Source organism: Molothrus aeneus, chromosome 27, assembly GCF_037042795.1.
Source record: "Molothrus aeneus isolate 106 chromosome 27, BPBGC_Maene_1.0, whole genome shotgun sequence".
In the NCBI taxonomy this organism is placed as follows: domain Eukaryota; kingdom Metazoa; phylum Chordata; class Aves; order Passeriformes; family Icteridae; genus Molothrus; species Molothrus aeneus.
Genome location: NC_089672.1, coordinates 3,235,923 through 3,261,297, shown reverse-complemented (window position 1 = coordinate 3,261,297; position 25,375 = coordinate 3,235,923). Strand labels below are relative to the sequence as shown.

Here is a 25,375-nt window from a genome sequence, read left to right as displayed (position 1 = left end):
GTATGAATATGCAACAGGCTGTTGTTTTTAAGGGTTAATCCTCTGTTAACTGTGTCCTTTTTCGGGCTTGTGCTGCCCAGAAAAGGGTACCTGGACTGTCCATAACTCTTTGTTTCTATTGTCTCATTTTGTCGTAATTCAAATTGTCCAAATTATTATTACTCTGATTGTATTACTATTTTTATAACCATTTTATTACTATTAAGCTTTTAAAATTTTAAAAACAAGTGATTGGCGTTTTTCACAGGAGTGACCAGTGAGGATCCCTCAAAGTGTTCCCTGGACGTTCTGTGTTCCCTGGAAGCTCTGTGATACCCGAGGCAGGCCGGGGATTGTGAGCACGGTTTTCCTCTGACCTGTTGCGGTCCCCGCTGTGTCCCTGGGCCCTTCCACCGCCTGTCCCGGCTGGCGGCCCGAGGGACCCGGCCCAGGGGAGCGGGACCGGCCCCCGCGGGGCCTCACAGCGGCGGTCCCGGCAGCGACCAAACGGCCCGGCCGGTACTCGAGGAGCATTGCTGGGGGCAGCGGCAGCGTGCAGCCTCCACACCCTTCCCTCCGTGGCCGCTCCGCAGGGATAGACAAGGAAAAATAAGGAAAAATAAGGAAAAACAAGAAGAGACAACACCACACCCCCACACCTACAGCGAGCCCGGCCGGCCGAGCCCCAACTGCGGCCCCCGAGCCGGAGCCCCTCAGACCGCCCCGGCCCTGGCCCCGCCCCCGCAGCCGCAGCCAATCAGCGGCCGCCGCCGCATCCGGGGCCCGCGCCCCCTGCCGCTCGCGCTCGGCCATGGCGGAGGTGAGCGCGGAGCCGCCGTCGGGGTCGCGCCGGGCCCGGGGCCGCTCCCGGCCGGGCGGGAACACCGGGACCGCCGAGCCGCGCCCGCCCGGGGCCGCCGTCCGGAGGCAGCCAGCGGGGTGATGGGCCGGCGCGGGCCACCGGGGCGGCGGCCCTCGGGCCGGGGGGACGCCGAGGCCCTGGGCGGCAGCGGGCCGAGGGGCGGGGGCGGCGGGGCCGGGCGGGGACGGCACGGGAAGAGGCTCTTGGGCGGGAGCGGGCGGCGCCGGCGCGGGGACCCCGCGGCCTGAGGGCGGCGGAGAGAGGCGTGAGGGGCCGGGGGCTGCGGGAAGGGCCCGGGGGCAGAGCGGAGCAGGAGCCCCGGGGCTGTGGCCCGGCAGGACCCGGCAGCGGTTTGGGGTGGCTGGAGCCGGGCCCAGGGGTGTGGAGCTGTTGGAGGGGGCTCTGAGGTGAGAGGCGGCCCGAGCAGTGAGGTCAGGATGCTGGGAATGGCAGAGGGTGGGGAAGGTGTCGGGAAATGTTGGTTTGGGTGGCCGGGATGGTTCTCACCACCTTGCCTAGGGGCCAGAAGTAAAGAGGGACCAGGTGGGGACTCCCCACTGCCCTCCCCTATTGCCATGTCAGATTTGCCTTGGTATCTTGTGCTGAAATGTTTTTGCTCCATCGTGTTTGCCTTGGTGTCTTGTGCTGAAATATTTCTGCCATTGCTCCATTGCTCTTTGAGCTGGTGATGCCATTGCCCATCGAGCCTTGCCATGTCCCTCAAACATCCTTGACCTGTTGTGATGGTTGCTGTGACACATGCACACTTCATTTCTGTGGCATGACCCTCATGGTGGCCACAACATGGAACAAGACTTAGAAGGGAAAGACTTTGAGGTACTCTGTGGCAGGATCTCAGATCCCCACTGGCTGTGACAGCATCTTGTCCCAGGGCAGGGCTTCTCTTCCAGGATATTTCAGTGTTCTACACGAGGAAAGTCTGTTTGACCTGGCCACCATGCTTTGGCCTTTGGTGGAGCACCAAGCTTGTTGCATTCCCTTGTGCCAAAGAGTTGTTCGGGCACTTTTTTGGGTCAGAGTGGTGCCTCAGCACCCTGCCCAGCTCAGAGAGCTCAGGGGACATCCAGGAGCTGGCATTGTCTCTTGGGTGAGCTTTGGGTGTGGAGCATCTCTGCACAGGTGTGGTGGGGCCCTGATCTTCCTGGGCAGTGCACAAGGTGGGCTGTGTGTTGTGTCATCTGTTCATTCTTTGGTTTTGCAGAGACAGAACTTGCAGGACAAATTTGTTTCCCTCCCTGGCTACAGCTGGGGTTTGTGGAAAATGGCTCCATGGCCAAGGAGTGTGCACAAGGCAGAGCTAGCAGGAAGGTTTCTCACTGAATCTGAAATATGTGTTAGACTGGCTCAGGAAACGATGTTAGTTATTGAAAGGTGGCACTGGAAAGGGGAATTTTGGTTTTTTCCCTCGCTTTTTTGCAAGAGTGATTTCAGTCTGGAAGGTTTTCTCAGAGGTAGGCACAACTGGCCTCACACTGGGAAACAACTTTGTCAGGGCTAAAGCTCAGACCCTGCCTCTGTGTGTCCTAAATGATGGCTGAGCTTTGTTCCATGTGCTCAAAGCCTTGAGTCCACACCTCAGGAGGGAGTGCAGGAGTCACCCAGAACTACAAACATGAGAGTGAGTAGTTACAACCTCAGTGTAACTTCTGAGAGGAAAGTTACTCCTATGCCTGAGCAGCAGAAGCTGGCAGGAGGAAAACAATGCTGGGGATGGGAAAGTGAAATTAAAGGAATTTAATCTCCTTTTTTGCCCCCCCAAGATTCAATGCCCCATGGGCATAGGAGCCAATTTCCAGGATCACAGTGCACTGGGAGAATAACTGGAGGATAACTCATGGAATCCCTCCCCAGCAGCAGGAGCAGTGACACCCTGGCCCAGAACTGTTCTCTGTGTTTCTGGTGCATGCCAGGCTCTTGCATTTCAAATTCAAACATCACACAGGAGGCAGAAGTGTTGGGCTGCACCTACCTCACCTTCAGCCCAAGTAACTCCACCTCCCATGGCATTGGTGATCGGGGCAATCAGAAATAGTCTGTCCTCAGCTGCATTTATAAGCCTTTCTCTTCTATTCCTTTGACTCTTGTTTCTTCTGGATTTGTGAGTAATTTGTTCTGTCCAATGTGTGTTCAGATTTAGGCATGGAATGGGCAACCAAAATATTCTGTCCTCAGCTGCATTTTTAAGCCTTTCTCTTCTATTCCTTTGACTCTTGTTTCTTCTGGGTTTGTGAGTAATCTGAGGGATTGTTGTATCCCACATGTGTTCAAATAGGACATGGAATGGGCCATTTGCTTTGGCTGGATGTTTGATTTGAAGTGTCAGGCTGCACCCACCTCACCTTTAGGCCAAGTAACTCCACATCCCATGGCACTGGTAATCAGGGAGATCAGAAATATTCTGTCATCAGCTGCATTTTTAAGCCAGGCCTGCCTGTCTCTTCTATTCCTTTGACTCTTGTTTCTGTGGATTTGTGAGTAATCTGAGGGATTATTCAAATAGGACATGGAATGGACCATTTTCTTTGTTTGTCACTTGTTTCTTGTTTTCTCAGCCCCAGCAGAGCAGTGCTGGTTATTCCATGGTGGTTCCATTGCTCTGGTGCTCTGTTACTGCTTTGGAGCACTAAACTCTTGATTAGTTGTGGAATTGTCACACTGTTGCAGTGGCCAATCCTCTTCCTTTCAGCACCTGATTATTAACAGGAGATCTCATTGTTCCTGAGGTATTCTTGAGACCTTTTCAAGCCAGCCCATCCATGCCAACAGCTTCAATCTTTGTTTTCAGAGGCTTTATTAATCCCCAGGCAAGGAGGTACCATTGATCTACAGATCATTGCCTGACCAAATCTGAGTTCTGCAGGTTCCCCAAGACCTGGAGGGAGTCAGGGCACACCACACCCCTTCCATGAAACCATGTTTGTTTGCTTGGAAGGATTTCTCCAAGAGGGTTTTGTGCTTGGTCACATTCCAGCAAAGCCCAACAAAGGCACATTGACACTTTCCTGACTTACAGAGCCATTTCCTGGTATGACCATCCTCAAAATGGAGTCTGTCCCCTTCTCCTTTCATCATCCCATAACTTCTCCCTTCTCTTTTTGTGGGCATGGTTGCAGGGCTCTGTCTGGAGCCAGAGTGATCTCTGGGGGTTTATTTTGGGGGATGGTGGACTGGAGGCATCTTCTTGGTTATCATGGAATTTCCAGTCTGCACGTTGGTAGCTGAAGGAACTCAGAACTCACAGTCTGTGGTGGCTTTTTGTGGTGAATACTTTGCTTTGTTGTTAGAGGACAGACTTTAATGTGAAGCTGTACTGTGTTTTTTTAAATAAATTGTGAGAGGCTCCTGTGGAAGGCTGTGAATGTCCTGGCTCCAACTGAATAAGTGAGGAGTGATGGTGCTGAGATTGTTGGTGGCTGAGTATCCCACAGAGATGTCACTGGGGGACTGACTCTGGGATTTTCTTCTGCACTCAGGTGCTGTCAGTCACCCAAAAGCTTTGGTTGTTTACCTGTTTGCTCCCTGCTAGGCTGAACTGGATGAAAAGCAAGTGGCAGGCACAGCAGCAGTGAGGAGCAGCAGATGTTCTGTCTGCGTTGTTTTCCTCAGCCCCTGCTGCTGCCTGAACTTGTGACCTGGCACCAAATGCCACCCTGCAGGTGCCTGTTCTGAGGCTCTGCCTCTCCCACCTCACCTGTGCCACTCCTGGTCCTTCCAGGCCCCTTCTCTGCTGTTTCCTTGCTCCTGGATGCAGTGAAGCATCAGGGAGATGTGACTGGCTGCTCCCTGAAGGGTCAATCCCTAAAAATGCTGTGCTCAGACACAATGTGTGTGTTTAGGATAACACCTGAGGCTCCAGGGACTCCTTTTAAGTGAAGATGTAAACCACAAAGCTCTGAGGTCTCAAACTGGTGGGGGAATAAGAAGTGAGCAGAGTGCTGGAGGTAAAATAGATGGAATGGAAATATATGGACTGAGGGAAGGTGAGGAGCTCTTTTGAACAGCACAGTTCCTAACACTGCCCTCTGAGGTAACTTTTGTTTTGAACTTAAATTGCATTTGCTGGTGGGGTGAGGTGGGTGGAAAGGTGGTGTTTTTTAAGGAGAGCTGTCTCAACCATTTCTTCTCTTTTCCTGAAGGCCTCTGTTGGCCGGCAGAGCCCCAGGGTGGTTCCATACCCAGCCCGTGGTCTATGTCCTGGAGAGCCCTCCCTTCAGAGCGCTGCAGGTACCTCCAGCCTCCCCTCCCTCTGCCTCTTGCTCTGCTTTCCAGAGGAAACAAAGTTTCTGTGATCAATTCCCTTCTCCTTGCAACACCTCCCCTGCCCGTTGGTTGATTCCCGTGCTGTTGGACTGAGGAGGAGAGGCTTAAAGCTGCCAGAGCTCCTACAGGTGTTCATTTGGCCACTCTTCTTCTCGAGTAAGGGGTGATTACTTTGAGTAAGGGGTGATTGCCCCTTTTCCCTGATTTTTCCCTCACTTTTATTGATGTATCCCAAGACCCCTTCTCAGATTTCACAGGATTTATCCTCAAGTGTGGTCATGGCAGGTATGGCAGAAAAGCATCTCATGGGGCTGTGGGGAGGGAGGAGGGAGAAAGGGAAATCCATGAAGGTAGGAGATAAAAAGGAATATTTGGCTATTCTTGAGTAAGGGGAGATTACCTTGAGTAAAGAGTGATTACCCTTTCCCCCCATTTTCCCCTCACTTTTATTGATGTATCCCAAGACCCCTTCCCAGATTTCACAGGATTTATCCTCATTGCAAGCGTGGTCATGGCAGGTAAGGCCCTGGCCAAGGTGCAATGGCACTGGCAGCAATCCCAGAAAAGCATCTCATGGGGCTGTGGGGAGAGAGGGAAATCCATGAAAGTAGGAGATAAAAAGAAATATTTGGCCATTCTTGAGTAAGAAGTGATGCCAAAGCTCCTGCAGGTGTCCCTTTGGCCATTCTTGAGTAAGGGGTGATTACCTTGAGTAAGGGGAGATTACCCTAAAAATGCCCCCAGGTGAAGGAAAGGCTGCAGTGTGTGCACACATATTGTGAGAATCCAGTGAGGAGTGAGACACAAATACTCAGAAAAGCTTCAGATTCAGCTTCCAGTCAGCTGTGGGACTCAACTGTGCACAGAACCTTTGTGCTGATGAAGTGACTGCTGCCAGTTGTGATCTCTGTTCCCCTCTGTTCTGCCTAATCTCTTCCTCTGGCTTATCATGTCTGCACACACACAAGAAGGGATCATCCCTGGCTTTGTGGTTGCATCTCAAGATGTGCTCCATGGTGGTGCTAGTGTCCAACTCCTTCTGATCCCTGCAGTTGTGTCAATGGGCTCAGCTGATCATCGACTGAACCTGGCAGAGATCCTTTCCCAGAACTATGGTGTGAGGGAAGAAAGGGAGGAAGATGATACTCAGGAGAAGCAGAAATCTTTAGAAGAGCTGGAGAAGAGTTTCAGTGCCTCTCAGGTAAAGGCAGCAGGGGAGGGGAAGGGAAATTACCTGGAGGGTTTGGTTGTTTGCTGTGTGAAACCCTGACTGCAGCCGTGGGTGGTCTCAGTGGAACACAAACTGCTCTTGGTGACAGGGAGTGTCCCTTCAGGCCTGGCACAAGGCAGGTACAGGGATTTGCTGCTCCCCTCCCTCTGTTTAAATACACTTGTGCTGTCTGGCATCTTTCACCTGTTTGAAATCTAGAATAAAAGATAAAGGTATTTTTAAAATGCTTTGGGGTGAAAGTTCCTGGCTTTTCCAGACCTTTGAGAGGCACAGGTTACAGTGGGTCCCAACAGTGTCCCCTGAGGCTGCTCAGAGCCCCCAGAGGAGCTGAGCTGCCCTCTCTGTGTTCCAGCTGCTGTGGTGCTCTTGTGGTTGTTCTCTTCCTGATGCAGCTTTGTTCTCCTCTTGCTCAGAGCAGTGAAATGCCATTTGAGGAGCTGCTTGCACTGTATGGCTATGAGGCATCAGATCCCATCTCGGAGCAGGACAGTGAGAGCAATGACATCACTCCCAACCTCCCTGACATGACTCTGGATAAGGTGAGAGCAGCTCTCTGCCTGCTGTCTGCACATGGGGTTGAGGTTCCCCCCATTTCAGAGGGGTTGGAAGGGGCCTGCCTAGTTCTGGGAACACCAGGTGCAGAAACAGGAATGTGAAGTGTTTAGAGGAGAAGGGACAAAGGATATCTGTTTCAAAATATAGAAACTCTGTATGGAGCTTTGGTTACAAGTATTTGTACATTGATGGGGGTGTGTCAAGAGCCAGTTTGTATCTTCAAAGTTTGTATGAAGCCACTGCTCCTCTTGTTCTAGCTCGAGTCTGTAGAAAGTGGGGTTTTTTGGGGGGGGGGAGTTGGGGTTTTTTTCCTTTCTTTCTCCTTCAGGATCTTTGAGATATTTGCTGTGAGTGCAGCTCTACAGAAAGGGATGCTTGCTCATACTGTCTGACTTCCATAGGAAGCCATTCATGACACTTGTTAAAGTGCTTCTAGGGAAAATAGTCTGGGTGTGGTGGGAGTGTGAGAGAGAAATCTGTCTTTGGACAAGCTGTGGGAGGGTGAAAAGCTCTGTGGATGTGACCACTGCTGGCCAAAAATGTTTTTACTCTAGGCCTCACTCCCCCTGGTATATATATATATATTTAATTTAAAAATATTTTTCACTTTCTTGTTGTTGTTAAAAGGAACAAATAGCGAAGGATTTGCTTTCAGGGGAAGAAGAGGAGGAGACACAATCTTCAGCTGACGATCTGACTCCATCCGTCACGTCCCACGATGCTTCGGACTTATTCCCAAACCAGCCTGGCTGTATGTGTCACTAGTTCCTAAGTAGCTGCTGTTCACTTTTACATATGATTTGCAGGGGAGGGTGAGAATGCTTCTCTTAATTTTGTCAGTCTCCTGACATCAGATTTTCCACTTTTCCTCCTAGGGACTGTCTGCATGGCAGAGGCGTTACCGGGCTTTGGGTAGGACAGGACAGAGCGTTGATGAGCAGTGGGATGAGGGGAGAATTTTCTCAGAATACTCAGAGAGAGAGTGGGAATTGTTTTGCTGCCTGCTGTAATTGCAGTCTGAAAGATCAGTACCTCATCTGACACCTCTACAAGTGAACAAATTCAGTAGTAGTAATGGAGTGATGGATTGTGGCAGTTTCTAAATGTTGGAATATGTGGGAAGCCAAAGCACGTGACAGGGACTCTGCATGAAGTGATGTTATTTCTTCTGCTGTCTTGCAATAATAAGGAGTCTGAGCTTCCCCAAGTTGGCCATCCATGTGGCAAGTGTCCAAATTCTTTTACTTAAAGTGAGAAAATTAAAATACAGGTAAGTTGTCACTGTAGTCCATGCTGAAAGGGACTTTAGGACAGAAAATGAAGGGAAGGAGAGGGAATGTAAAGGAATAGAATAAAAAATTCCTAACTACAGATCTTTTCCTTTCCCACAAAGCAAACAACTTCCTTGCTGATGAAGACAAAGAGCCATGTTCATCACCATGTGCTTCCTCCATGGCTGAGGACTCAGAGGTGGATTCCATCCCATCCAATGAGTGTAAGAAGGTAAATGACCTTGGGAAGGGGGGCTCTTGGATTGGAAAAATCCATGACACCCAAACACTGTGTTATTTCCCCAATTGGCTTCTTGATGCCTTGCATTTTGTGGGGGGCAGTGGCAGATGTGGGTTACAAGAGGGGTTTTTAATACAAGCTTGAAATCATCTTCTGTGTCAGATAGGGAAATCTGTTGTGCCTAAATTAAATCTGCAGCCTGTAGGCCTATAAAGGTGAAATGCTGTGCAGCATTCCCAGCAGGATTCACTGAGGGGGAACCATCTTTCTAAAGAGAGGAGCAGGCTTCCAAATTCATCCTGGCTGTTAAGGTTGCAGGAGAACCTCTGCATTGCTTTATTTCCAACCTCAGCTGCTTGTCATAGATCCTTTACATTAAAACTATGTAAATGCTGAAGGTCCCCACAGTATCATCTGGTTGGTAATAAATCTTCTTAGTTACCCTATAAAATAGTCAGGGTTCACTAGAAACAATAGTGACAGAGGGGGCTACCAGGAAATAAATCAGCCTTGTAGTGGTGTAGCCCCTAAATCATGAAGTACAGCCTGCATGGAGCATTTCCCATTTCAATTTTCTCACTTCTCTGTTGTGGGATTTCAGGAGATCATGGTTGGACCTCAGTACCAGGCCACTGTTCCCATCCTCCGTTTAAACAGGCACAGGCAAAAAGGTAAGGCAGCCTCTCCTTTGTGCCTGGGCTGGGAGTAGGGCTGCTGGCAGGGGGTTCTGATGGGCTCTGGGTCTCCAGTCCTGCTCTGGATCTCCAGGCTGGGCAGCTTTCAGTGCTGACATTCAGATTTACTGGCTGAAACGAGCCTGAGTTAATAGGGATGGGAACACAGGGACAGAATTGGTGGAGCTCACTGAGAACTGGGTTGATGTGACAGGTTTGCAGGAGGGGGTCTCAGCTGTTGCCAAAGAGAAGGAGCACCCATCTGGGGATGCTCTGATTTATTCTGACATCTTCCTTAAGTAGTGAGCACCTCCAGTGCTCCCTGGAGATGATCTGTTTCTGATTTTGGGATGTCTGCAGAGTAGACAGAGGTGCCTTGATTTGCAGATTGTGTCCAATAATGAGCACAGTATGAGTGCCAGCTTGTTGAGCTTCTGGACAAGAAAGCTAAAACAGTCTTTATTTGCCAGGATTAATTAATCAAAACAGCAATCTTTGAGAATATGATAACAAAAACTTTTGTCAGCCAACCTTTCTGAAACAATGGAAGCAAGCTGAGCCCATGCCAAAGGCCCTAAAAGAGATATAAAGAGCTTATCTGCCTCCAAAATCAGGAGGGAACAGGCAGTGCCTTGAGAGATGTTTGTCATCTCTGGTGCCAAATTGGAGCAAGCAAGCAAAGATTTCCTCCCTCCTCTGTCTCCCCCATGCATGTCCGTGCAGACCACTTCTCAAAAAGCAGCAGAATTCTCTGTTTGATTATCTTATTTCAGTGCTTTTTCTGTTAGCCTATGAGAATGAAGATCAGCTGCTTTGGGACCCAAACATCCTCCCTGAGAGGGAGGTGGAAGAGTTCCTGTACCGAGCTGTGAAGCGGCAGTGGGACGAGCTGGCTGGCAGCAGCCTGCCAGAGGGAGAGGTGGTCAAGGACAACGAGCAGGTGAGCTCAGGGCTTCCTGCAGCCCACACAGACCCAGCTGGTGCTGGCCCAACAGTGCCATGTTCCCTACAGAGGGCAGAATGAGGTCAAACTCCTGTGATCCTGATGGGTAAGCGAGGGTGTGAAATGTGGGTCTCCTCGAGACAGGTCTCATAAGCTTTTGGAGATTTATTTCACACCCAAGATAGCTCAGCTATCTTAGAAGGCATAAAAGCAACAGGATGGGTTCTATGGTAGTGTTGGAAACAAAAAAGTTTTAATAAAAGGCAAAATTTACAGAGAAAAACCGAGTCAGGGCAAGAGGTTCTTGCTCCTGGTAAAACCCCTCACAAAAGCCATTGGTTTCTTTGTTCTCTTCTTTTTCTAGCAAGTTGCTTAGGTGGGGACATTTGGCTTCTGTCCAGTTGAAGTCCCCCAAGTCCTATGAGATGTCTTTTCACCTAATTGAAGAGAGAAACTTCTGAGCTTATTTCCTTTTTAAGGGGACAAAGGATAGTTTTGTCACTCCATCAACAAGGGGCACCTTCCTATAAGGGTGTGTGCCCAGCTGTGCACTGGGGGAGGTTGGTTACCTTCCCATTGGGAAGACTGAGACAGTCAGCAGATTTCAGAGCAGCTGTGTTTACTTCAAGCTAGCCAGGTTAGATTCTGGTGGCATTGCATCTGTTGAGTGCCAGGATTTGTAATCCAGTGCCTTAAAAAGTGGGGTAATCTCTGCTGATGGTCAAGTTGGGGTTAGCAGCAAGGTGGCTCCTGGGAAATGCAAGTTTTACGAGACAAATGTGAGTCATGAGTGGGCTGGTTTGTGGTGTGTTGCTCAGGTAGGTGCTGGGAGTGATTTCCTCCTGTTCCCCAGGCTTTGTATGAGCTGGTGAAATGCAACTTCAATGCAGAAGAGGCACTGAGGAGGTTGCGCTTCAACGTGAAGGTTATCAGAGGTGAGGACCCCCCTTTTTTGGCTTCATTATGGCACATAAAACTCTTTCTAGATTCTTTCCATCTCCCCCAACTCTTCCCTTACATCTCCCCCAACTCTTCCTTTACCTCTCCCCCAACTCTCTCTTTCTGCTACAGATGAGCTTTGTGCCTGGAGCGAGGAAGAATGTAGAAATTTTGAACATGGCTTTAGGGTCCATGGGAAAAACTTTCACCTTATCCAAGCCAACAAGGTAAGGCTGCTCCCCCCAGGTGAGGAGCAGGGGAAGGAGGAAGGTGCTTGGGCACCACAGGTGTGTTTTGGGCCTGGGCTGACACAGGGAGTTCAGGATGGCCGAGTTCCAGTCCCAGGCTTTGTGTTGACTCATGCCAGCAGGTGATGGGCTGTTCACTGCCCTGCTCTGCCTTATTTTCCAGGTGGGAGAAGTCACAAACACCACTGACCTGCATGAGTGATGTCAGTTAATTACTGATTAGCCCTTTCTGGAGTCTCAAAAGTTCTTTCCAAACTCTCAGCCCTTGCAGTACTTCTGTGAATGAGTGAGTTGAGCATGTGGATGTTTCGTAAAGTCCCCTGGGGTCCTCTAGAATGGCAGATGCTGTTGTAGGGAGAGCTGGGCCCCGGGACATGCTGCTGTGCTGGGAGTTGGCAGAACCAGAGAGTCCAGTTCTACCACTGGTTAATTGTAGGCATGTTGACGCTGGCCAGTGACAATGGATGCAGGTTTGCTCTCTCTGCTAAGTGTGCTGCTGCTGGAAGCACAGGAAAGTCCTGCACGAGTGTGTGTGGCCCACAGGGGTCTGTGACAGCAGCTGTGTGCTGTGGGGAGTTTCTTTCTCTGGCCACCTCGGAAACCTCAGTACGTGCTTCTGTTCTGCAGCAATGTGTCCATAGCAATGTAAATCACTGTAATGCACTTCTAATTTTCTGTGCTGGTTAAATGGGAAGATAGCTCCTTGCTCCAGGAGATGCAAGGGATGGGGGTGGGCTGTCCTGACTGGGCTGTTTCTCCTCAGGTCCGCACGCGGTCAGTGGGCGAGTGCGTGGAGTATTATTACATGTGGAAAAAATCAGAACGTTATGACTACTTCACTCAGCAGACTCGTCTAGGAAGGAAGAAGTACGTCCTCCACCCTGGAGCCACGTGCGTGGAATATTCTCACACTAAAATTAGTAATATTAACCTCCCAGTGAAGATTCCTGCTGCAAAGCACCTCCGCTTAACCGACTGCGCTTTCTTCTCCAGAAGGTTTCTGGGGTGGGAGGATGGAGGGATGCACGGGGTGTTCTCAGAGCACAAACACTCGCTTGGTGTGGGGAGGGAAGATCAAAGAATTCTGGACTTTCTTGTCCTTTTCTGTGTGTCAAAAGTAGTTTTGTTTCAGACAAACGCATCCACAAAAGGCTGGGGACAGGGATTCAGAGCTGACTTGGTGAAAGAACTCAGTTTGATGAGGTTTTGGGAAGGGAGCTATTTAAATTCAAAAATGCACTTATTTCTGGTGGTTTGGAACCTGAATTAATTTCCCTTTGAGGCAAATTCTTCCCTTTGAAATGTATGCTAATTACAGAAAGTACTTTTCAAAATACACCTTTTCAAAAAGGTTGAAACGGAAATCTCTTAATAGGTCAAAATGAAATATTGAAGCTGAATCAATTAAAAACATCAGATGAAGGCTTAGATTTTTTTTTTTTTTTTAAATTCTGATGCAAGACAGGAAAATACCTGAAATCTTAAATCTTCCCAGGGTGGGAAAATATATTCTCATCACTTGCTCTTTGCTGTCACACTGAGGACCCACCACAGTCATTCCTTGAATCTGGGTGTTCCTGAGTGTTTGTTCATGTATTTATTTCCCTTTGCAACAGGCTGAGGCTCACAGGATTGGGGGCAGAGCTCTTTAGGAAGCTGGAGAGCCCATTTTGGTTTATCCTGGGCTGGTCTTGGCCACACTGTTACCTGAGATCACCTCCTCAGGGCTCTGAGAGCAGGGAGGGATGAACATTCATTCTAGTGGTGTCTCTACAATCCTGCTTTATTTGTGGATGGGTTTTAATCCCAGTCACCCTTTCTGCTGCCTGCATCTCTCTGCTCAGCAGGTGGTGGCAAGGCTCTCTCTGTTTCCTCACAGGGATTTCACTGACAATGACCTGGATGGGGTTGAAGTGGAAAACACGAGTCGTTCTCGGAGCTCCCCACCAATTCCCTCTGCAGCTGGCTGCCTGGATGCTCACTTTGGGCAGGATCAGATAGCAATTGAGAGCACAGGTAATTCCTTTTTGTCTCCTTGCCATGGGGTTTTGGTGTCAGCAGGAGTCTTGTCTGTCTCTGCATTGACCAGGGGTGACTGTAAAACAGTTGTAGGCTTGGAGGGGTGGCCTAGGTCATTCCCAGAACAAAAGGATCATGCACTGGGCACCTGGATGAACTGCTTCCAAAGCCCTGACACGGGCAGCTCCTCCAGAGGCTGCCTTAAGGCCTCAGAAGTCAGATGCAAGCTGCTCTCACACACAGTGAAAGCTGTGAGAAGATCTGCAGGGAGCCCCACGTGGGTTCATTCCCTCGCTGTCCTACTGCAGATGAAAGCTTTGTGTGGGCAGCTCCCAGGGGTTGTTGGCACGAGGGGATAGGATTTAGGGTTTGGCTTATCTTGCAGTGTGTCTGTGAGGTTTCCTTTAATTTCCATAGAAACACTGATGGCCTCCCATCTGCTGTGGGCATCTTGCCTTCCCTCGGTAGGGGCTGATGGGGGAATCTTGGTTGCTGTAACAAAGAAACATTTGTGCCATCTAACAAATACTCTTGGGTGTTTGGGCATTGTGGACTCACTGTGACTTTCTTTTCCTTGTCCCTCTCTCTGTCCCCACCTGAGCAGAGCCCCTGAGTGTGGAGAGCACAGCCTGCAGCCTGGGCAGCATCAGTGAGTCAGGGCAGGGCTATGAATGCAGCACCCCCTCGGAGGCAAACTGCTCCTTTGACCCCTCGGAGGAGACGCCCTCAGGGGCTGTCCCTGTGCCCTGCCCACGTCACTCTGTCACCCCCTCTGAGCCCGAGCTCTTTGCTTTGCCACCCGTGGCACCAGGACTGGCAGAGAAGCAGGAAACGTTGCAGAACTCTGGTGAGACAATAACCATGGACTTCACTCTCCCTGCAGACATTAATGAGGGGTTGCCTTTAATTGCTGGTGCTGTGGATTTGGACAGAGACCCTGAGGCAGTGGTGGCCCCTGCTCAAGTGTCCTTATCGGTCACGGATTTCGGTCTCATCAGCATCGGAGATGTAAATACTTTCCTGACTGCTCATCAGGCTTGCCCAGCACCTGTGGCTCGCTCAGAGCCTCTGTCACAGTGAAAGTCTCCAGTCACCAATTTGTCACAGACCCAGCAAGGACTTTGACCTGACTGAGTGAAATTCTGGAACTTCCACTGTCCTGTAGGGACAGTTTGGAGCTGTCGGTCGGAATCCGTCTTTCCATCCTCCTTGATCCAAGGCTACAGTGAAACCAAACACCTTTCTGCTCCAGTGTATCCTGACACAGTTGTGCAAAGTGGTGGCTGGCTTTCCTGAGTGGGGAGGTCCCTCACCCCCGTCCTGTGCTGACCATGTGTCACCCTGGGTGATGCCAGTCTGCCCAGAGAGCCCCTGCCTCGGGATGGGGACGTGTCCCTTGGCCCCAGCGGGGACAGTCTGAGGTGCTTTGAGAAGAGAGATGTGTCACCATCATGGTGAAGGTGCAGGCTGGGGGTCTGAGAGCCTGGGAGGGCTGCAGGGCAGTTTCCTGCAGAGATGGGCACGGTGATGCCAAGGGAGGCTGATCCTCCCTCCACGGGCAGCGTGCTGCAGTAGGAGCCCCTCACCCTGTCCTCCTCCCAGCAGCCATGGCTCAGGACAGACACACAGCTGCTCATGGGATGGAAACACTGCTGGGAGCAGTGAGTAAGGGGGTCATGCTGCTGACAAGTGCTTTGGATATGCTGGAGGGGGGAAAATAATCTAGGACATCTCCTGTCACCTGTGCACAGCCCCTGGGACCACAGCAGGCTCAGGGAAGGGTGGCCTGGCTGGCAGTGTCACCCTGAGTCCTGCCTGGGACACTATCCCAGGCTTTAGAGAGAGGGATGGGACAAGCTGGCCCTTAAGGACCATGACAGCAGCTGGGCTCTCATGCCAGGAGCTCTGGCAGCAGCCATGGGTTCCTGACTCTCCACCAGCTGCAGGTGGGACAGCCTGGCCCAGCCCTTGGGCAGAACTGTCAGGTTTTGGGAGGGGATGCTGTGTGTGCAGCAGCATCGTGTGCACTCAAGTCCTTCTCACCTTCCTGAGCAATGCTGGGCCAGGGAGAATTTCTGTGGGGAGTAACAGGAAGTTCTGAACTCAGAGTGATGCTGGCCAAGAACTGTGGTGCTGCTGCTGGCAGGGGGTGACCTGATCTTGTCTGGGCTGAAGTGCCAGAGGGTAGAATGCAGGTGAAAACATCTGTAACTTCCCAGTTTGTTCCAACAGTTTGTCAGCAGAGGGAGGAGGTTGCTTAGCTCCCAGCATGTCTGTGATCTGGGTGCTAGCACAGTCCCAGGCAGGGGAGTCCCACAGCATCCCTGTGCCACAAAACAGGCTGTGCTGAGAGCAAAGTGTGTCTCTCCTGCCATGGAAGGTGCCAGGTGCTGTGCAGAGCCACAGGAGCCTGTCCTTGGCTGTGCTGGAATCCAAAGCTGCTTCACTTGCCAGGTGTGTTGCAGGTGTGGGGTTGGCCCCTGGCTCAGTGTGTTCCCATTCCCCTTTTCCCATGCAGGGAATTCTCTCTGCTCACCTGCTGGGCAAGGCTCTGGTGCAGACAGAGCTGTGTTACCTCCAGCTGTGCTCTGCAGCTGGGAAGGGGCTTGAGTTGAGGGTTTTGGTGGAAGATTTGGGGCTGGGATTGTGCACTTGGCTCTGCTGCAGTGGATTGGGCAGGTACCTAAACCCAGGAGGCTGCATCCTCCTTTTACCTGGCTCTGGGAAGTTGTGCCCAGCCCTGCAGCAGGAGCAGGGAGGCAGCATCAAACAGCCCCATGGGATGTCAGGATTAGACCTTGTCTCATCTCCCAAGGCCCAGATCTGGTCTGTGTGCTTTGGCAGGGGTTTGCTTTGGTGCCCAGCTCTGTGCTGGGAGGTGCTGAGCCCCAGGCATGGCTTTGTCAGCCAGAGGTGCTGAGCAGAGGCCTCTCCTCCAGCTGCTCCTGGGAACAGAGAGCAAACACGAGTGCCTGCTCCATAGTGGAACTGCCCAGGCTGTGATTCCCCTTTTCTGGGGCTGAGAGGAAGCTCCTTGGCTGAAGGGAGAAGAGGAGGCAGGGTGAGAGCACAGGCAGCCCTCCCAGGGAGGGCCAGGCCTTGGCATCTCCTCCATAGGCTGAGAACATTCTTACTTTTCCGGAAACCATTTTTTCTTTTGGTTTATTTCAAGCCCTAGTGAAAGGAGAGGGGAGCTGGCTGAGGCAGAAATCTCTCGATGTCCTTCAGTGTTGTTTACAGATTTGCATGGGGTCTTTCAACATGAGTGCAGCGCTTTTTCCACATAACTTTGAGGGAAAGGGGTGAGAAAGGCTGGGACAGGGAGGGGGTTTGGTTCTGGTTGGTTTTTTTGTTTTTGGTTGGGGTTTTCTTTTTTCCTTCTTACAAAGCACATTCACTTTGAGCCGCTCCCAATGCTGGACTCTTTTCTCCCTTGCCCCCCAGCCCTACACTGTGAAGTGACACTGCCTTGAAGACCCCCTCGCCGTTATTTATTTAATTAAAAACCTAATTTGAAAGTGAGCCAGAAGTCTGTCTTCTTTTTGGAGGCCAAGAAGCAACAGTCCAGTGTATAATGATGGCAAAATAAGAATAGAGGTCCCTGCCTCTACTGTCTGATCCTCTCCTGCCCTCCACAAGTGCTCTCCTCCAGGCAGGCCAGGATTCCCTGTGCCAGGGCTGCCATCCCAGCCTAGGAGGAGGCCCAGAGTTTTTCCCTTCCCATGCTGCAGCTGGAGGCAGCTGTTTGTTCCTCTCACAGGTGCCCCCAAATCCTCTAAAACCCCGGGCAGCCTGTGCCAGCTCTGGAGTGTTGAGAGGCAGGGGTGCCTCCAAACTTCAACCAGAACAAACTCCTAGAGGCAAGCGGAGTGTTACTGCTGTAACTGCAGTGTGTTCCCCCACCACAGTCCCTCTGTTCCATCACAGACTCCCTAAATTCTCTTCTCCTGCTTGTGCCTGGCTCTGCCTGTCCCGGGGCTGCCCCGAGGGCTCCAGCTCTGCCCCGCAGAGCTGGGTACGAGATGGGCACAGCCCAGGGCAGGAGGGACGGGGGCAGGTTCCTCCCTTCCTCGAGGCCCCGACGAGCAGCGGGAACCGCGGGTTGGAGCCTTCGGCTGGGCCTGCGGTCGCTCCGTTGCATCCTTCGGCACCAAACTCTGGTTTCGGCCCTGTGTGACCCGAGCGCTGCTTCCGAGGCGGTGAGAGGGGCAGGACCGGATCCCGCGGGCTCTAAACACCACCGGGACAGGGTCCTGGCCGGATTCTGCAGTTCCCCGGGCTCGGGGGCAGGCTCCGGGCTGGATTCTGGAGCCCCCCGTGCTCCGGGGCAGGGTCTGGGCTGGATTCTGGAGCCCCCCGTGCTCCGGGGCTGGGTCCGGGCTGGATTCCGCAGTTCCCCCGTGCTCCGGGGCAGGGTCTGGGCTGGATTCCGCAGTTCCCCCGGGCTCGGGGGCAGGGTCTCGTCTGATTCTGGAGCCCCCCGCGTTCCAGGGCAGGGTCCGGGCTGGATTCTGGAGCCCCCCGTGCTCCGGGGCTGGGTCTGGGCTGGATTCTGGAACCCCCCGTGCTCCGGGGCTGGGTCCGGGCTGGATTCTGGAGCCCCCCGCGTTCCAGGGCAGGGTCCGGGCTGGATTCTGGAGCCCCCCGAGCTCCGAGGCAGGGTCCGGGCTGGATTCTGGAGCCCCCCCGTGCTCCGGGGCTGGGTCTGGGCTGGATTCTGGAGCCCCCCGAGCTCCGAGGCAGGGTCTGGGCTGGATTCTGGAGCCCCCCGTGCTCCGGGGCAGGCTCCGGGCTGGATTCCGCCGCCCCCCGGGCCCGGCTGCAGCGGCGGCGCTTGGACGGCAGAGGGCGACACCGCGCCGCGCCCGGGCCCGCCCGCGCCCCCCGGGACCCGCCCGGGCCCCGCTCCGCCCGCGACACCCCCGGGACCGGGCCGGGCCGGGCCGGGCCGGGCCGGGCGGCACCACCCGCAGCCCCGGGCTCCCGTGGGGTAAAACCGTGCGGGGCCGCGCGGAGCTTCCCCTGGTCCGTGCCGTGTCCTCGGAGCCCCGCGCTGTCACATCTCTGTCCCCACGGTGCCCCGGCCCGGAGCGTCTTAATCTTCTCATCTGCTCCTCGACACAGCCTGGGCATCCCCCCAGCTCTCCTTCCTCGGGGCTCTCAGTTGTTTGCTCGGGGTCTGCAGGCAGCGTGCGTGGGGCAAATCCTGCCCCGGCGGTGTGCCAGGGCCCCCGTGGCACCGGAGGAGGCTGCACCGGGGCACATCAGGGCAGGGGAAAGCTGCCCCGTGGTTCTGTCCCCTCTCCTGGAACTCGAGAGTATTTCCAGGTCTCGGCTTCCCACAAACAGCCTTGACATTCTGCACAGGCCGCCCAGCTGCGCTTCAATCACCCGCAGTTATCAGCCATGGGTGGTTTCTGTGTTATTTGTTTCCTTCCCGACATCCGGCCTGGAGCAAACAGCTGGGATGCGACTGTCCCTGCTCCCACCGGGGAATTGCTGTGCTCCAGCCATTGCTCCTGTCCCCGTTCTGGGTTTCAGCATGTCCCCAAACCCAACGGGAAGCACCGGGAGCCCCCAGGACGTCGGAAGCTCAGGAAATACAGCCAAATATCTCAGCGGCTAAATCAGCTCACCCCGTGTGCTCACCCCGGTGTCTGCTGCATCCACAGGCTCCTGGACGTCCCTGCTTCCCCTCAAGAGCCCATCTCGCCACCGAGCCAAGCCGGTCTGTCCCGTCTGCACAAACCCCCGCCAGCGCAACCAGCACATTTCAGGGGCAGGATTTTCCCTTTTTGCCCCTTTTTTTCTCCTCGGGACATAGCCCCGAGGCGGGTGGGACTCGAGAGGCTCCCAAAGTGGCCTCGCTCGCTTTCTTCTCCCCCTTCCCCTCGGTAGGGAGCCGAGCCAGGCGGGGTGGGCACCGGGGGACTCGGGAGGGCCGGAGCCGCGGACACCGGAACGGAGCCCGAGAAAGCGGCGGGGAGCGAGCGGGGTTGGGTCCAGAGGGGTCCCTGCCCCACCGAGCCCCACACCTGCCCCGGGCCCGCCGTTCCCGCCCCGCCCCGGCCCTGGGCGGGGGCACCGGGCCCCGCTCCGCCCCGCCCCGCCCCGCCTGGACTTTACCTCCCGGCCGGGCCCGCGCCGTTCCGGGCCATGTGAGGCGCGGGGCCGGGCCGCGGGGCCGCAGCGGCTGCGGGATGGAGCGCAGGAAGGTCTTCGTGGCGCTCGACGTGCTGTGCCTGGCGGTCGGTGAGGGCTCCGTGCCGGCGCCCCCGCCGCGGGCGGCTCCGGAGCGGCTCCGGTGGGGCTGGGCTGGGGCCGGGTCCGCGGGAGGTACCGGGGCTCCGCCGTCCCGCCGCGCTCTGCCCGCTCTGCCCGGTGTCCGGCACCTGCCCGGCGATGTCCGGAGCTCCGGGCCTCCACCGGGAGCCACCGGCGGCGCGGGCGCCTCCCGCCCCAGCCCTACCGGGCTGCCTCGGGGGTCCCGGTTCTCGGGGCCGTTCCCTTTTCCGGGCACGGTCCCTCGGGGGGGCGGGAGCCCGGTCCGTCGCTGTCCGGGACGCTGCGGGAGGGTCCCTCGGCTCGGGCGGCACCGGGACGGCTCCGCCGCCGCCCTGGCCGCCTGCCCGGCGCTCCGCGGGACGGAGCGGGGCCGGTGGGTTCGGGGCGCCCCTTTCAGGACCCCCTCTGCTCCCCCCAGTGCGGGGAAATGTTTCTAAAAGTGCCGCAAGGAAGTATCGAATTAAGACGGACTAAAAATAAAGGCCCGGATCGGGATCGCGGCTGGAGCTTCCCCGGCTGCGGGGCGGGGGCAGAGGCCGGGTCCCGGTTTCCCCTCCTGTGGGCCGGTCGGTGCTTTATATTTTTAGGGGAGCTTTTTTTGGAGGATGAAATTATCCAGAAAGAAAATTGGTGTCTAATTTGAGCTGAAAATGGACGTCTGAGGTGTGCGGGGAGGGAGGAGGGACTGGGGCCGGTTCCCTGCCGCCGGCGGGGGTGGCGGGGCAGCCCCCGGTGCTTCATCCCCGCGCTCGCTCCCGTTCGCTCGGTGAGCGCGGGACCCCCGGGGCGGGGACGGGCGGGGACAAAGGTGCGAGCTCCCGGGAGACGGAGGAACACGGGGAGGCGGAAACCACCGGGAAAGGCGGAACTGGGAGAGGAGCCCGGCCTAAGGTGGCCTCTGGAGCGGGGGGGCCGCTTCCCTGGGGAGCGTCCTGGGGCTCGTCCTTGGCTGTCCCTGAGCAGGGATGGGGCAGGGGCAGGGGGTGCGTTCCAGCGGGGGCTGACACGGGTGATGTGCGGGGCACAGACCCCAGAACCCCTCTGGATCTGGGGGTAGTTCCGTCCTGGGTGAGCTCGCAGCTGTCCCAGCGTGCTGGGTGGAAAACCCTCCTTGCCCAGGCTGACCGGGCAGTGCAGCCTCTCTGCAGAGCCCGCAGGAGCTGGGCGAGAGGAGAGGCTGACAGGAGGATGAGGGGAGCAAGCCGAGTGCAGGGGAGTCCCTCTGTGCCGGGACTGGGTCATGTTCAGCATCTCCCAGCACGGGCTCTCCTGGAGCTGCTGTGAGGGCTCTGCTGGGACCATCTGGGGGCCCTTCCCTGCTGTAAAACACGTTTACAAGATGCCCGTGCTCGTTAATTTTATCAGCTCTGTCTCCCCAGGCTGGGCAGTGTGAGGAGAGGGCACAGGATCAGGCCTTGCCCCTGCTGTGCCTGGGGAGGAGCGGGGCAGCCCTGGGGGCTCTGTGGGTGCCCGTTTGTGGCTGTCTCCTGTGGTATCTGGGTGCTGCAGGCATCTGTGAGCTCCGATAGGGCCCTATCGCTCTCAGGGCAGTGCACTGGTGGGTTCAGGTCCTGCTGCCCTGGGTACAGGTGGCTCAGGACTTCATCCTTGTGGGGGGATCCCTCCCTGGCATCAAGGAGCAGAGACTTAGGGGTGAGAGGTGGCTGGTGCTGTGTGCTGGCTGCTGTCCCCAGTCCTCACCTCTCTGTGCCTTGCAGCGTCTCTGCCCTTCATCATCCTGACTCTGGTGAACTCCCCCTACAAGCGAGGCTTCTACTGCAACGATGATTCCATCCGCTACCCCTACAAGGCAGACACCATCACCCACAGCCTCATGGCCGGGGTCACCATCAGCTGCACTGTTATCATTGTAAGGAACTGCCACCCCTTCCCTCCAGGACAGGGCTGTGTTGTATCTGGAAGCTGGAGCCCAGCACAGCCACCTCCAGAGCTCTGGAAGGGCAGGAACGCCCTCAGCTTGAGCCCTGCTCTGCCTGGGGGCAGGAACTCGTACTGGAGTGGGGAGAGCCCCATCCCACAGGGATGGAGAGAGGGTCTGTGGGCTCCTGTGCTGGTGGATGCCAGGGTGGATGCTCTGCCACAGAGCCAGGGCATCCTGCACCCCTGGGGAGCTGCTCAGAGCCCCCAGCCCTCACCTCTGCACCCTGGGGAGCTGCTCATTGTGACCGTGTTCACAGGGGTCCGAGGATGAGGGAAGAGACGAGGATCTGACTCCATGTTTCAGAAGGCTTGATTTATTATTTTATGATATATATTATGTTAAAACTATACTAAAAGAATAGAAGAAAGGATTTCATCAGGAGGCTGGCTAAGAATAGAATAAGAAAGAATGATAACAAAGGTTTGTGACTTGGACAGAGAGTCTGAGCCAGCTAGGCTGTGATTGGCCATTAATTAAAAACAACCAACATGGGCTAATCAAAAGTCTACCTGTTGCACTCCACAGCAGCAGATAACCATGGTTTACATTTTGTTCTTGAAGCTTCTCAGGAGAAAAAAAACTAAGGAAAGGATTTTTCATAAAAGATGCCTGTGACAGCTCATAGCCCCCAGCCCTCACCTCTCCTCCCTGCTCTCTGCAGATCTCATCAGGGGAGGCGTACCTGGTCTACACTGAGCGTCTCTACTCCAAATCCGAATACAACAATTACCTGGCTGCCCTCTACAAGGTGGTTGGGACCTTTCTCTTCGGGGGGGCCATCAGCCAGTCCCTGACCGACCTGGCCAAGTACATGATCGGCCGTCTGAGGCCAAACTTCCTGGCTGTGTGCAACCCTGACTGGTCCAAGGTGAACTGCTCCATCTATGTGCAGCTGGAGAATGTGTGCCAGGGAGAGAGCAGGAATGTCACCGAGTCCAGGTGAGCCATGGATGTGCCACGGGATGTGTCTCTTCCACCTGCTCACAGTGGCAGCCCCAGATGGGTATTGAGGCTCTCCCGCTCCAGGGCAGAGCCTGTGGAGTGGGCAGGGGTCTTGTGGGGACCAGCTGGGGGCTCGCTTGGGGTGCTGTTCACAGGGGTCTTAGGATGAGGGAAGAGATGAGAATGTTGACTCCATGTTTCAGAAGGCTTGATTTTTATTTTGTGTATTTTATTTTATTGATTATTTTTATTTTAATTTATTATTTTATTATATCTATTCTATTAAAACTATACTAAAACTATCCTATATTATATATAATATATACTATATTATATTAAATTTGTATTAAAATAGTTATTAGTATAGTCCCTATACTAAAAGAATAGAAGAAAGGATTTCATCAGAAGGCTGGCTAAGAATAGAAAAAGAATGATAACAAAGGCTTGTGATTGACCAAGACAGTCTGGACTGTGATTGGCCATTAATTAGAAACAACCACATGAGGCCAATCCCAGATGCACCTGTTGCATTCCACAGCAGCAGATAACCATGGTTTACATTTTGTTCCTGAGGCCTCTCAGCTTCTCAGGAGGAAGGATCCTAAGGAAAGGATTTTTCAGAAAATATCATGGCTACACTCACTCATGGCCTGACCCATCCCCTTTTTACCCCCAGACTGTCCTTCTACTCGGGACACTCCTCCTTTGGGATGTACTGCATGATGTTCCTGGCGGTGAGTGCCGTGCCAGAGCCCCCACAGCTCCCACAGCCAAACACCCCAACCCTGCCCTGGCTGATTCCTCCCTTCTCTGCCCCCCAGCTCTACGTGCAGGCCCGCCTGGTGGGGAAATGGGCCCGGCTGCTTCGTCCCACCATCCAGTTCCTCCTCATCGCCTTCGCCATCTACGTGGGCTACACCCGGGTGTCCGACTACAAACACCACTGGAGTGATGTGCTGGTGGGGCTGCTGCAGGGGGCTCTCATTGCCGTCCTCATTGTGAGTGTCCCCTCGCTCTGGGAGCCCCTCAGGAACCCCAGCAGACAGCAGGGGACAGACGCTCTCTTGGCGACTGAGGGCAGCCAGGCTGGTCACCTTTGTAGCAGGAGAGGCACCAGAGCCATCGGTAGAGGATAAAAGGGCCGACTCTTAGCAGGGGTTCATCCAAATTGGGAGCTCCCACACCTCAGGGGGCTCCTGCTGAGAGCCCCGGGAGAGGTGCCAAGGTTACATTGAAAGGGAGGTGGGAACATAAAGTAGATGACATTTACTAAGCAATAAGAAAAATTAAGGTTTGGATACTGGGGAATGGACATTTAGGTCAGCCTATGGAGAAACACTTGGGGGGCTGACCCCTGGCTTCTGGCTGATCACTCAATGTCCTGGAGGAAAGTTCTAGATGGAGGGGATGGGATGCTGAGTGACTGACACAGAGCCAGGGTGGGGATTTGGGGATGATCTCAGCAAAGGAAAGGGATTACACAGGTAGAGGGAGGGGAGTACAATCTGGGGTAAACCATTTGGGAAAAATATGGATATGGGGATACAAAAACATAATCATTAAAAGGTATTACAAAGTATAAAAACTACAGCAAGCCCCTGCCTGGCCTGACACCGGTGTCCCCAACCCCTCTTTCCCAGGTTCACTACGTCTCCGACTTCTTCAAGCAGCGTCCGCCCCGGCAGTGCGAGGAGAAGGACCCGGAGCGCAAACCCAGCCTGCCCCTGACCCTGACTGACCCTGACCACAATCACTACAGCTACAGGGGCGCCCCGTGAGCCAGCCCTGCCCCTCGCCGTGCTCCTGGCTCTGGGGACAGCTGGCTCTGGGGACAGCTGGCTCTGCCTTAACCATTGGCTCCACGGCTCTGGTGCCTCTGGCTGACACTGACACGAGTGGGACAGCCCTGCCTGCTCCCACGTGCCCGTGGTGCTGCCAGCACCCTGCCCATGGGGAGGGGATGTCCTCCCCCCCTGTGCATCTGAGTCACTCCCCAAGGCTGCTGTCCCAGCCCTCCGTGGGGAGGGAGGGGAGGGTGGCACGTGGGGGTGGATTTATTGGGCTGGCCAAGCACACTGAGCGAAGAGCAAACTCCTGGGGGGGGAAGGCTGAGCTTGCCTGGCCCGAGTGTGTGTTGTCCCTGTCGAATGATCCAGCCATACCAGCACAAATCCTCACAGGCACAGAGGCAGCAGGACGGCTTCTGGGGTAGCTGTAGTGTTTTGGAAAGGATTAAAGCAATCCAGAGCTCTTCTCTGCTCCATTGATTACCTTTAAGAGCAGTCCTGCCCGCCAGCAGCTGCTGTGAGCAGAGGGTGCCTGGGCAGGCTCTTCTCTGGCTGTGCCCAATTCTGCAGTGCTGGGAGCCAGAGCTGTTTGCCCCCTGCCTGCTTCATGCCTGGCTTGGGCAAGGAGCTGCTGCTCCAGCCTTTGTCCCTCCTGCAGCTTCAGCTGATGCTTTAGGGTGTGTGGCGGGGCTAGGGAGACATTTTCTGTGGTAAAGGAAAATAAATGGGGATGTGGAGCTGTCCAAATGTCCTGGGAAAGTGGGGGCAATGGGTACAGAGCAGTCCCATCACTGACACGTGGCTGCCTCCAGCGCTGGAGTGCTGTGGGTCTCTTTTTAAAATACATGCATTTTCATTATGATGTTGTTTTTAAATTAGATCATCCTTAAAGAATGTCTGTGTCAGGCCTGTTCTCTTTTTTTTCATGGGTACTCCTGGCCTTGGAGTGGAGGGGCTGAAGTGTTTGGGGGTTTCCTTTTCCTAGAGAAAGGTGTCTGAAGCCCCTCAGCTGTAGGTGGGTGTGATGGTGTTCACAGGGGTTCGAGGATGAGGATCTGACTCCATGTTTCAGAAGGCTGATTTATTATTTTATTATATATATTACATTAAAACTATACTAAAAGAATAGAAGAAAAGGTTTCATCAGAAGGCTGGCTAAGAGTAGAATAGGAAGGA

The 25,375-nt window shown here is 54.2% G+C and overlaps 2 protein-coding genes across 10 annotated transcripts; both read left to right on the top strand.

Annotated features, from left to right (window-relative positions):
* The first annotated feature begins 768 nt into the window (after positions 1–768).
* Positions 769–16,765, top strand: MIER2 (MIER family member 2). 7 transcript variants are annotated; one of them, XM_066566435.1, is made up of 13 exons: positions 769–799; positions 4,999–5,086; positions 6,175–6,323; positions 6,767–6,892; positions 7,536–7,659; positions 8,302–8,411; positions 9,022–9,091; positions 9,883–10,034; positions 10,891–10,972; positions 11,109–11,203; positions 11,988–12,220; positions 13,104–13,240; positions 13,848–16,765. In XM_066566435.1, exons 1-13 carry the CDS (start codon positions 791–793, stop codon positions 14,321–14,323), a joined length of 1,851 nt encoding a protein of 616 aa, XP_066422532.1. In that variant the 5' UTR covers positions 769–790; the 3' UTR covers positions 14,324–16,765. The 7 variants fall into 7 exon arrangements, with proteins under 7 accessions (XP_066422532.1, XP_066422531.1, XP_066422535.1 ...); XM_066566434.1 differs by having other exon boundaries at positions 9,868–10,034; XM_066566438.1 differs by having other exon boundaries at positions 770–799; positions 9,868–10,034; positions 11,988–12,091.
* A 2,043-nt stretch (positions 16,766–18,808) lies between these two features.
* On the top strand, positions 18,809–25,093 carry PLPP2 (phospholipid phosphatase 2). 3 transcript variants are annotated; one of them, XM_066566226.1, is made up of 6 exons: positions 18,809–18,971; positions 21,247–21,398; positions 22,132–22,409; positions 23,089–23,146; positions 23,234–23,410; positions 24,053–25,093. In XM_066566226.1, the coding sequence occupies exons 2-6, from the start codon at positions 21,363–21,365 to the stop codon at positions 24,188–24,190; spliced, it is 687 nt and encodes a 228-aa protein (XP_066422323.1). In that variant the 5' UTR covers positions 18,809–18,971; positions 21,247–21,362; the 3' UTR covers positions 24,191–25,093. The 3 variants fall into 3 exon arrangements, with proteins under 3 accessions (XP_066422323.1, XP_066422324.1, XP_066422322.1); XM_066566227.1 differs by lacking the exon at positions 18,809–18,971 and adding an exon at positions 19,364–19,491; XM_066566225.1 differs by lacking the exon at positions 18,809–18,971 and adding an exon at positions 19,364–19,495.
* Positions 25,094–25,375: the final 282 nt, after the last annotated feature.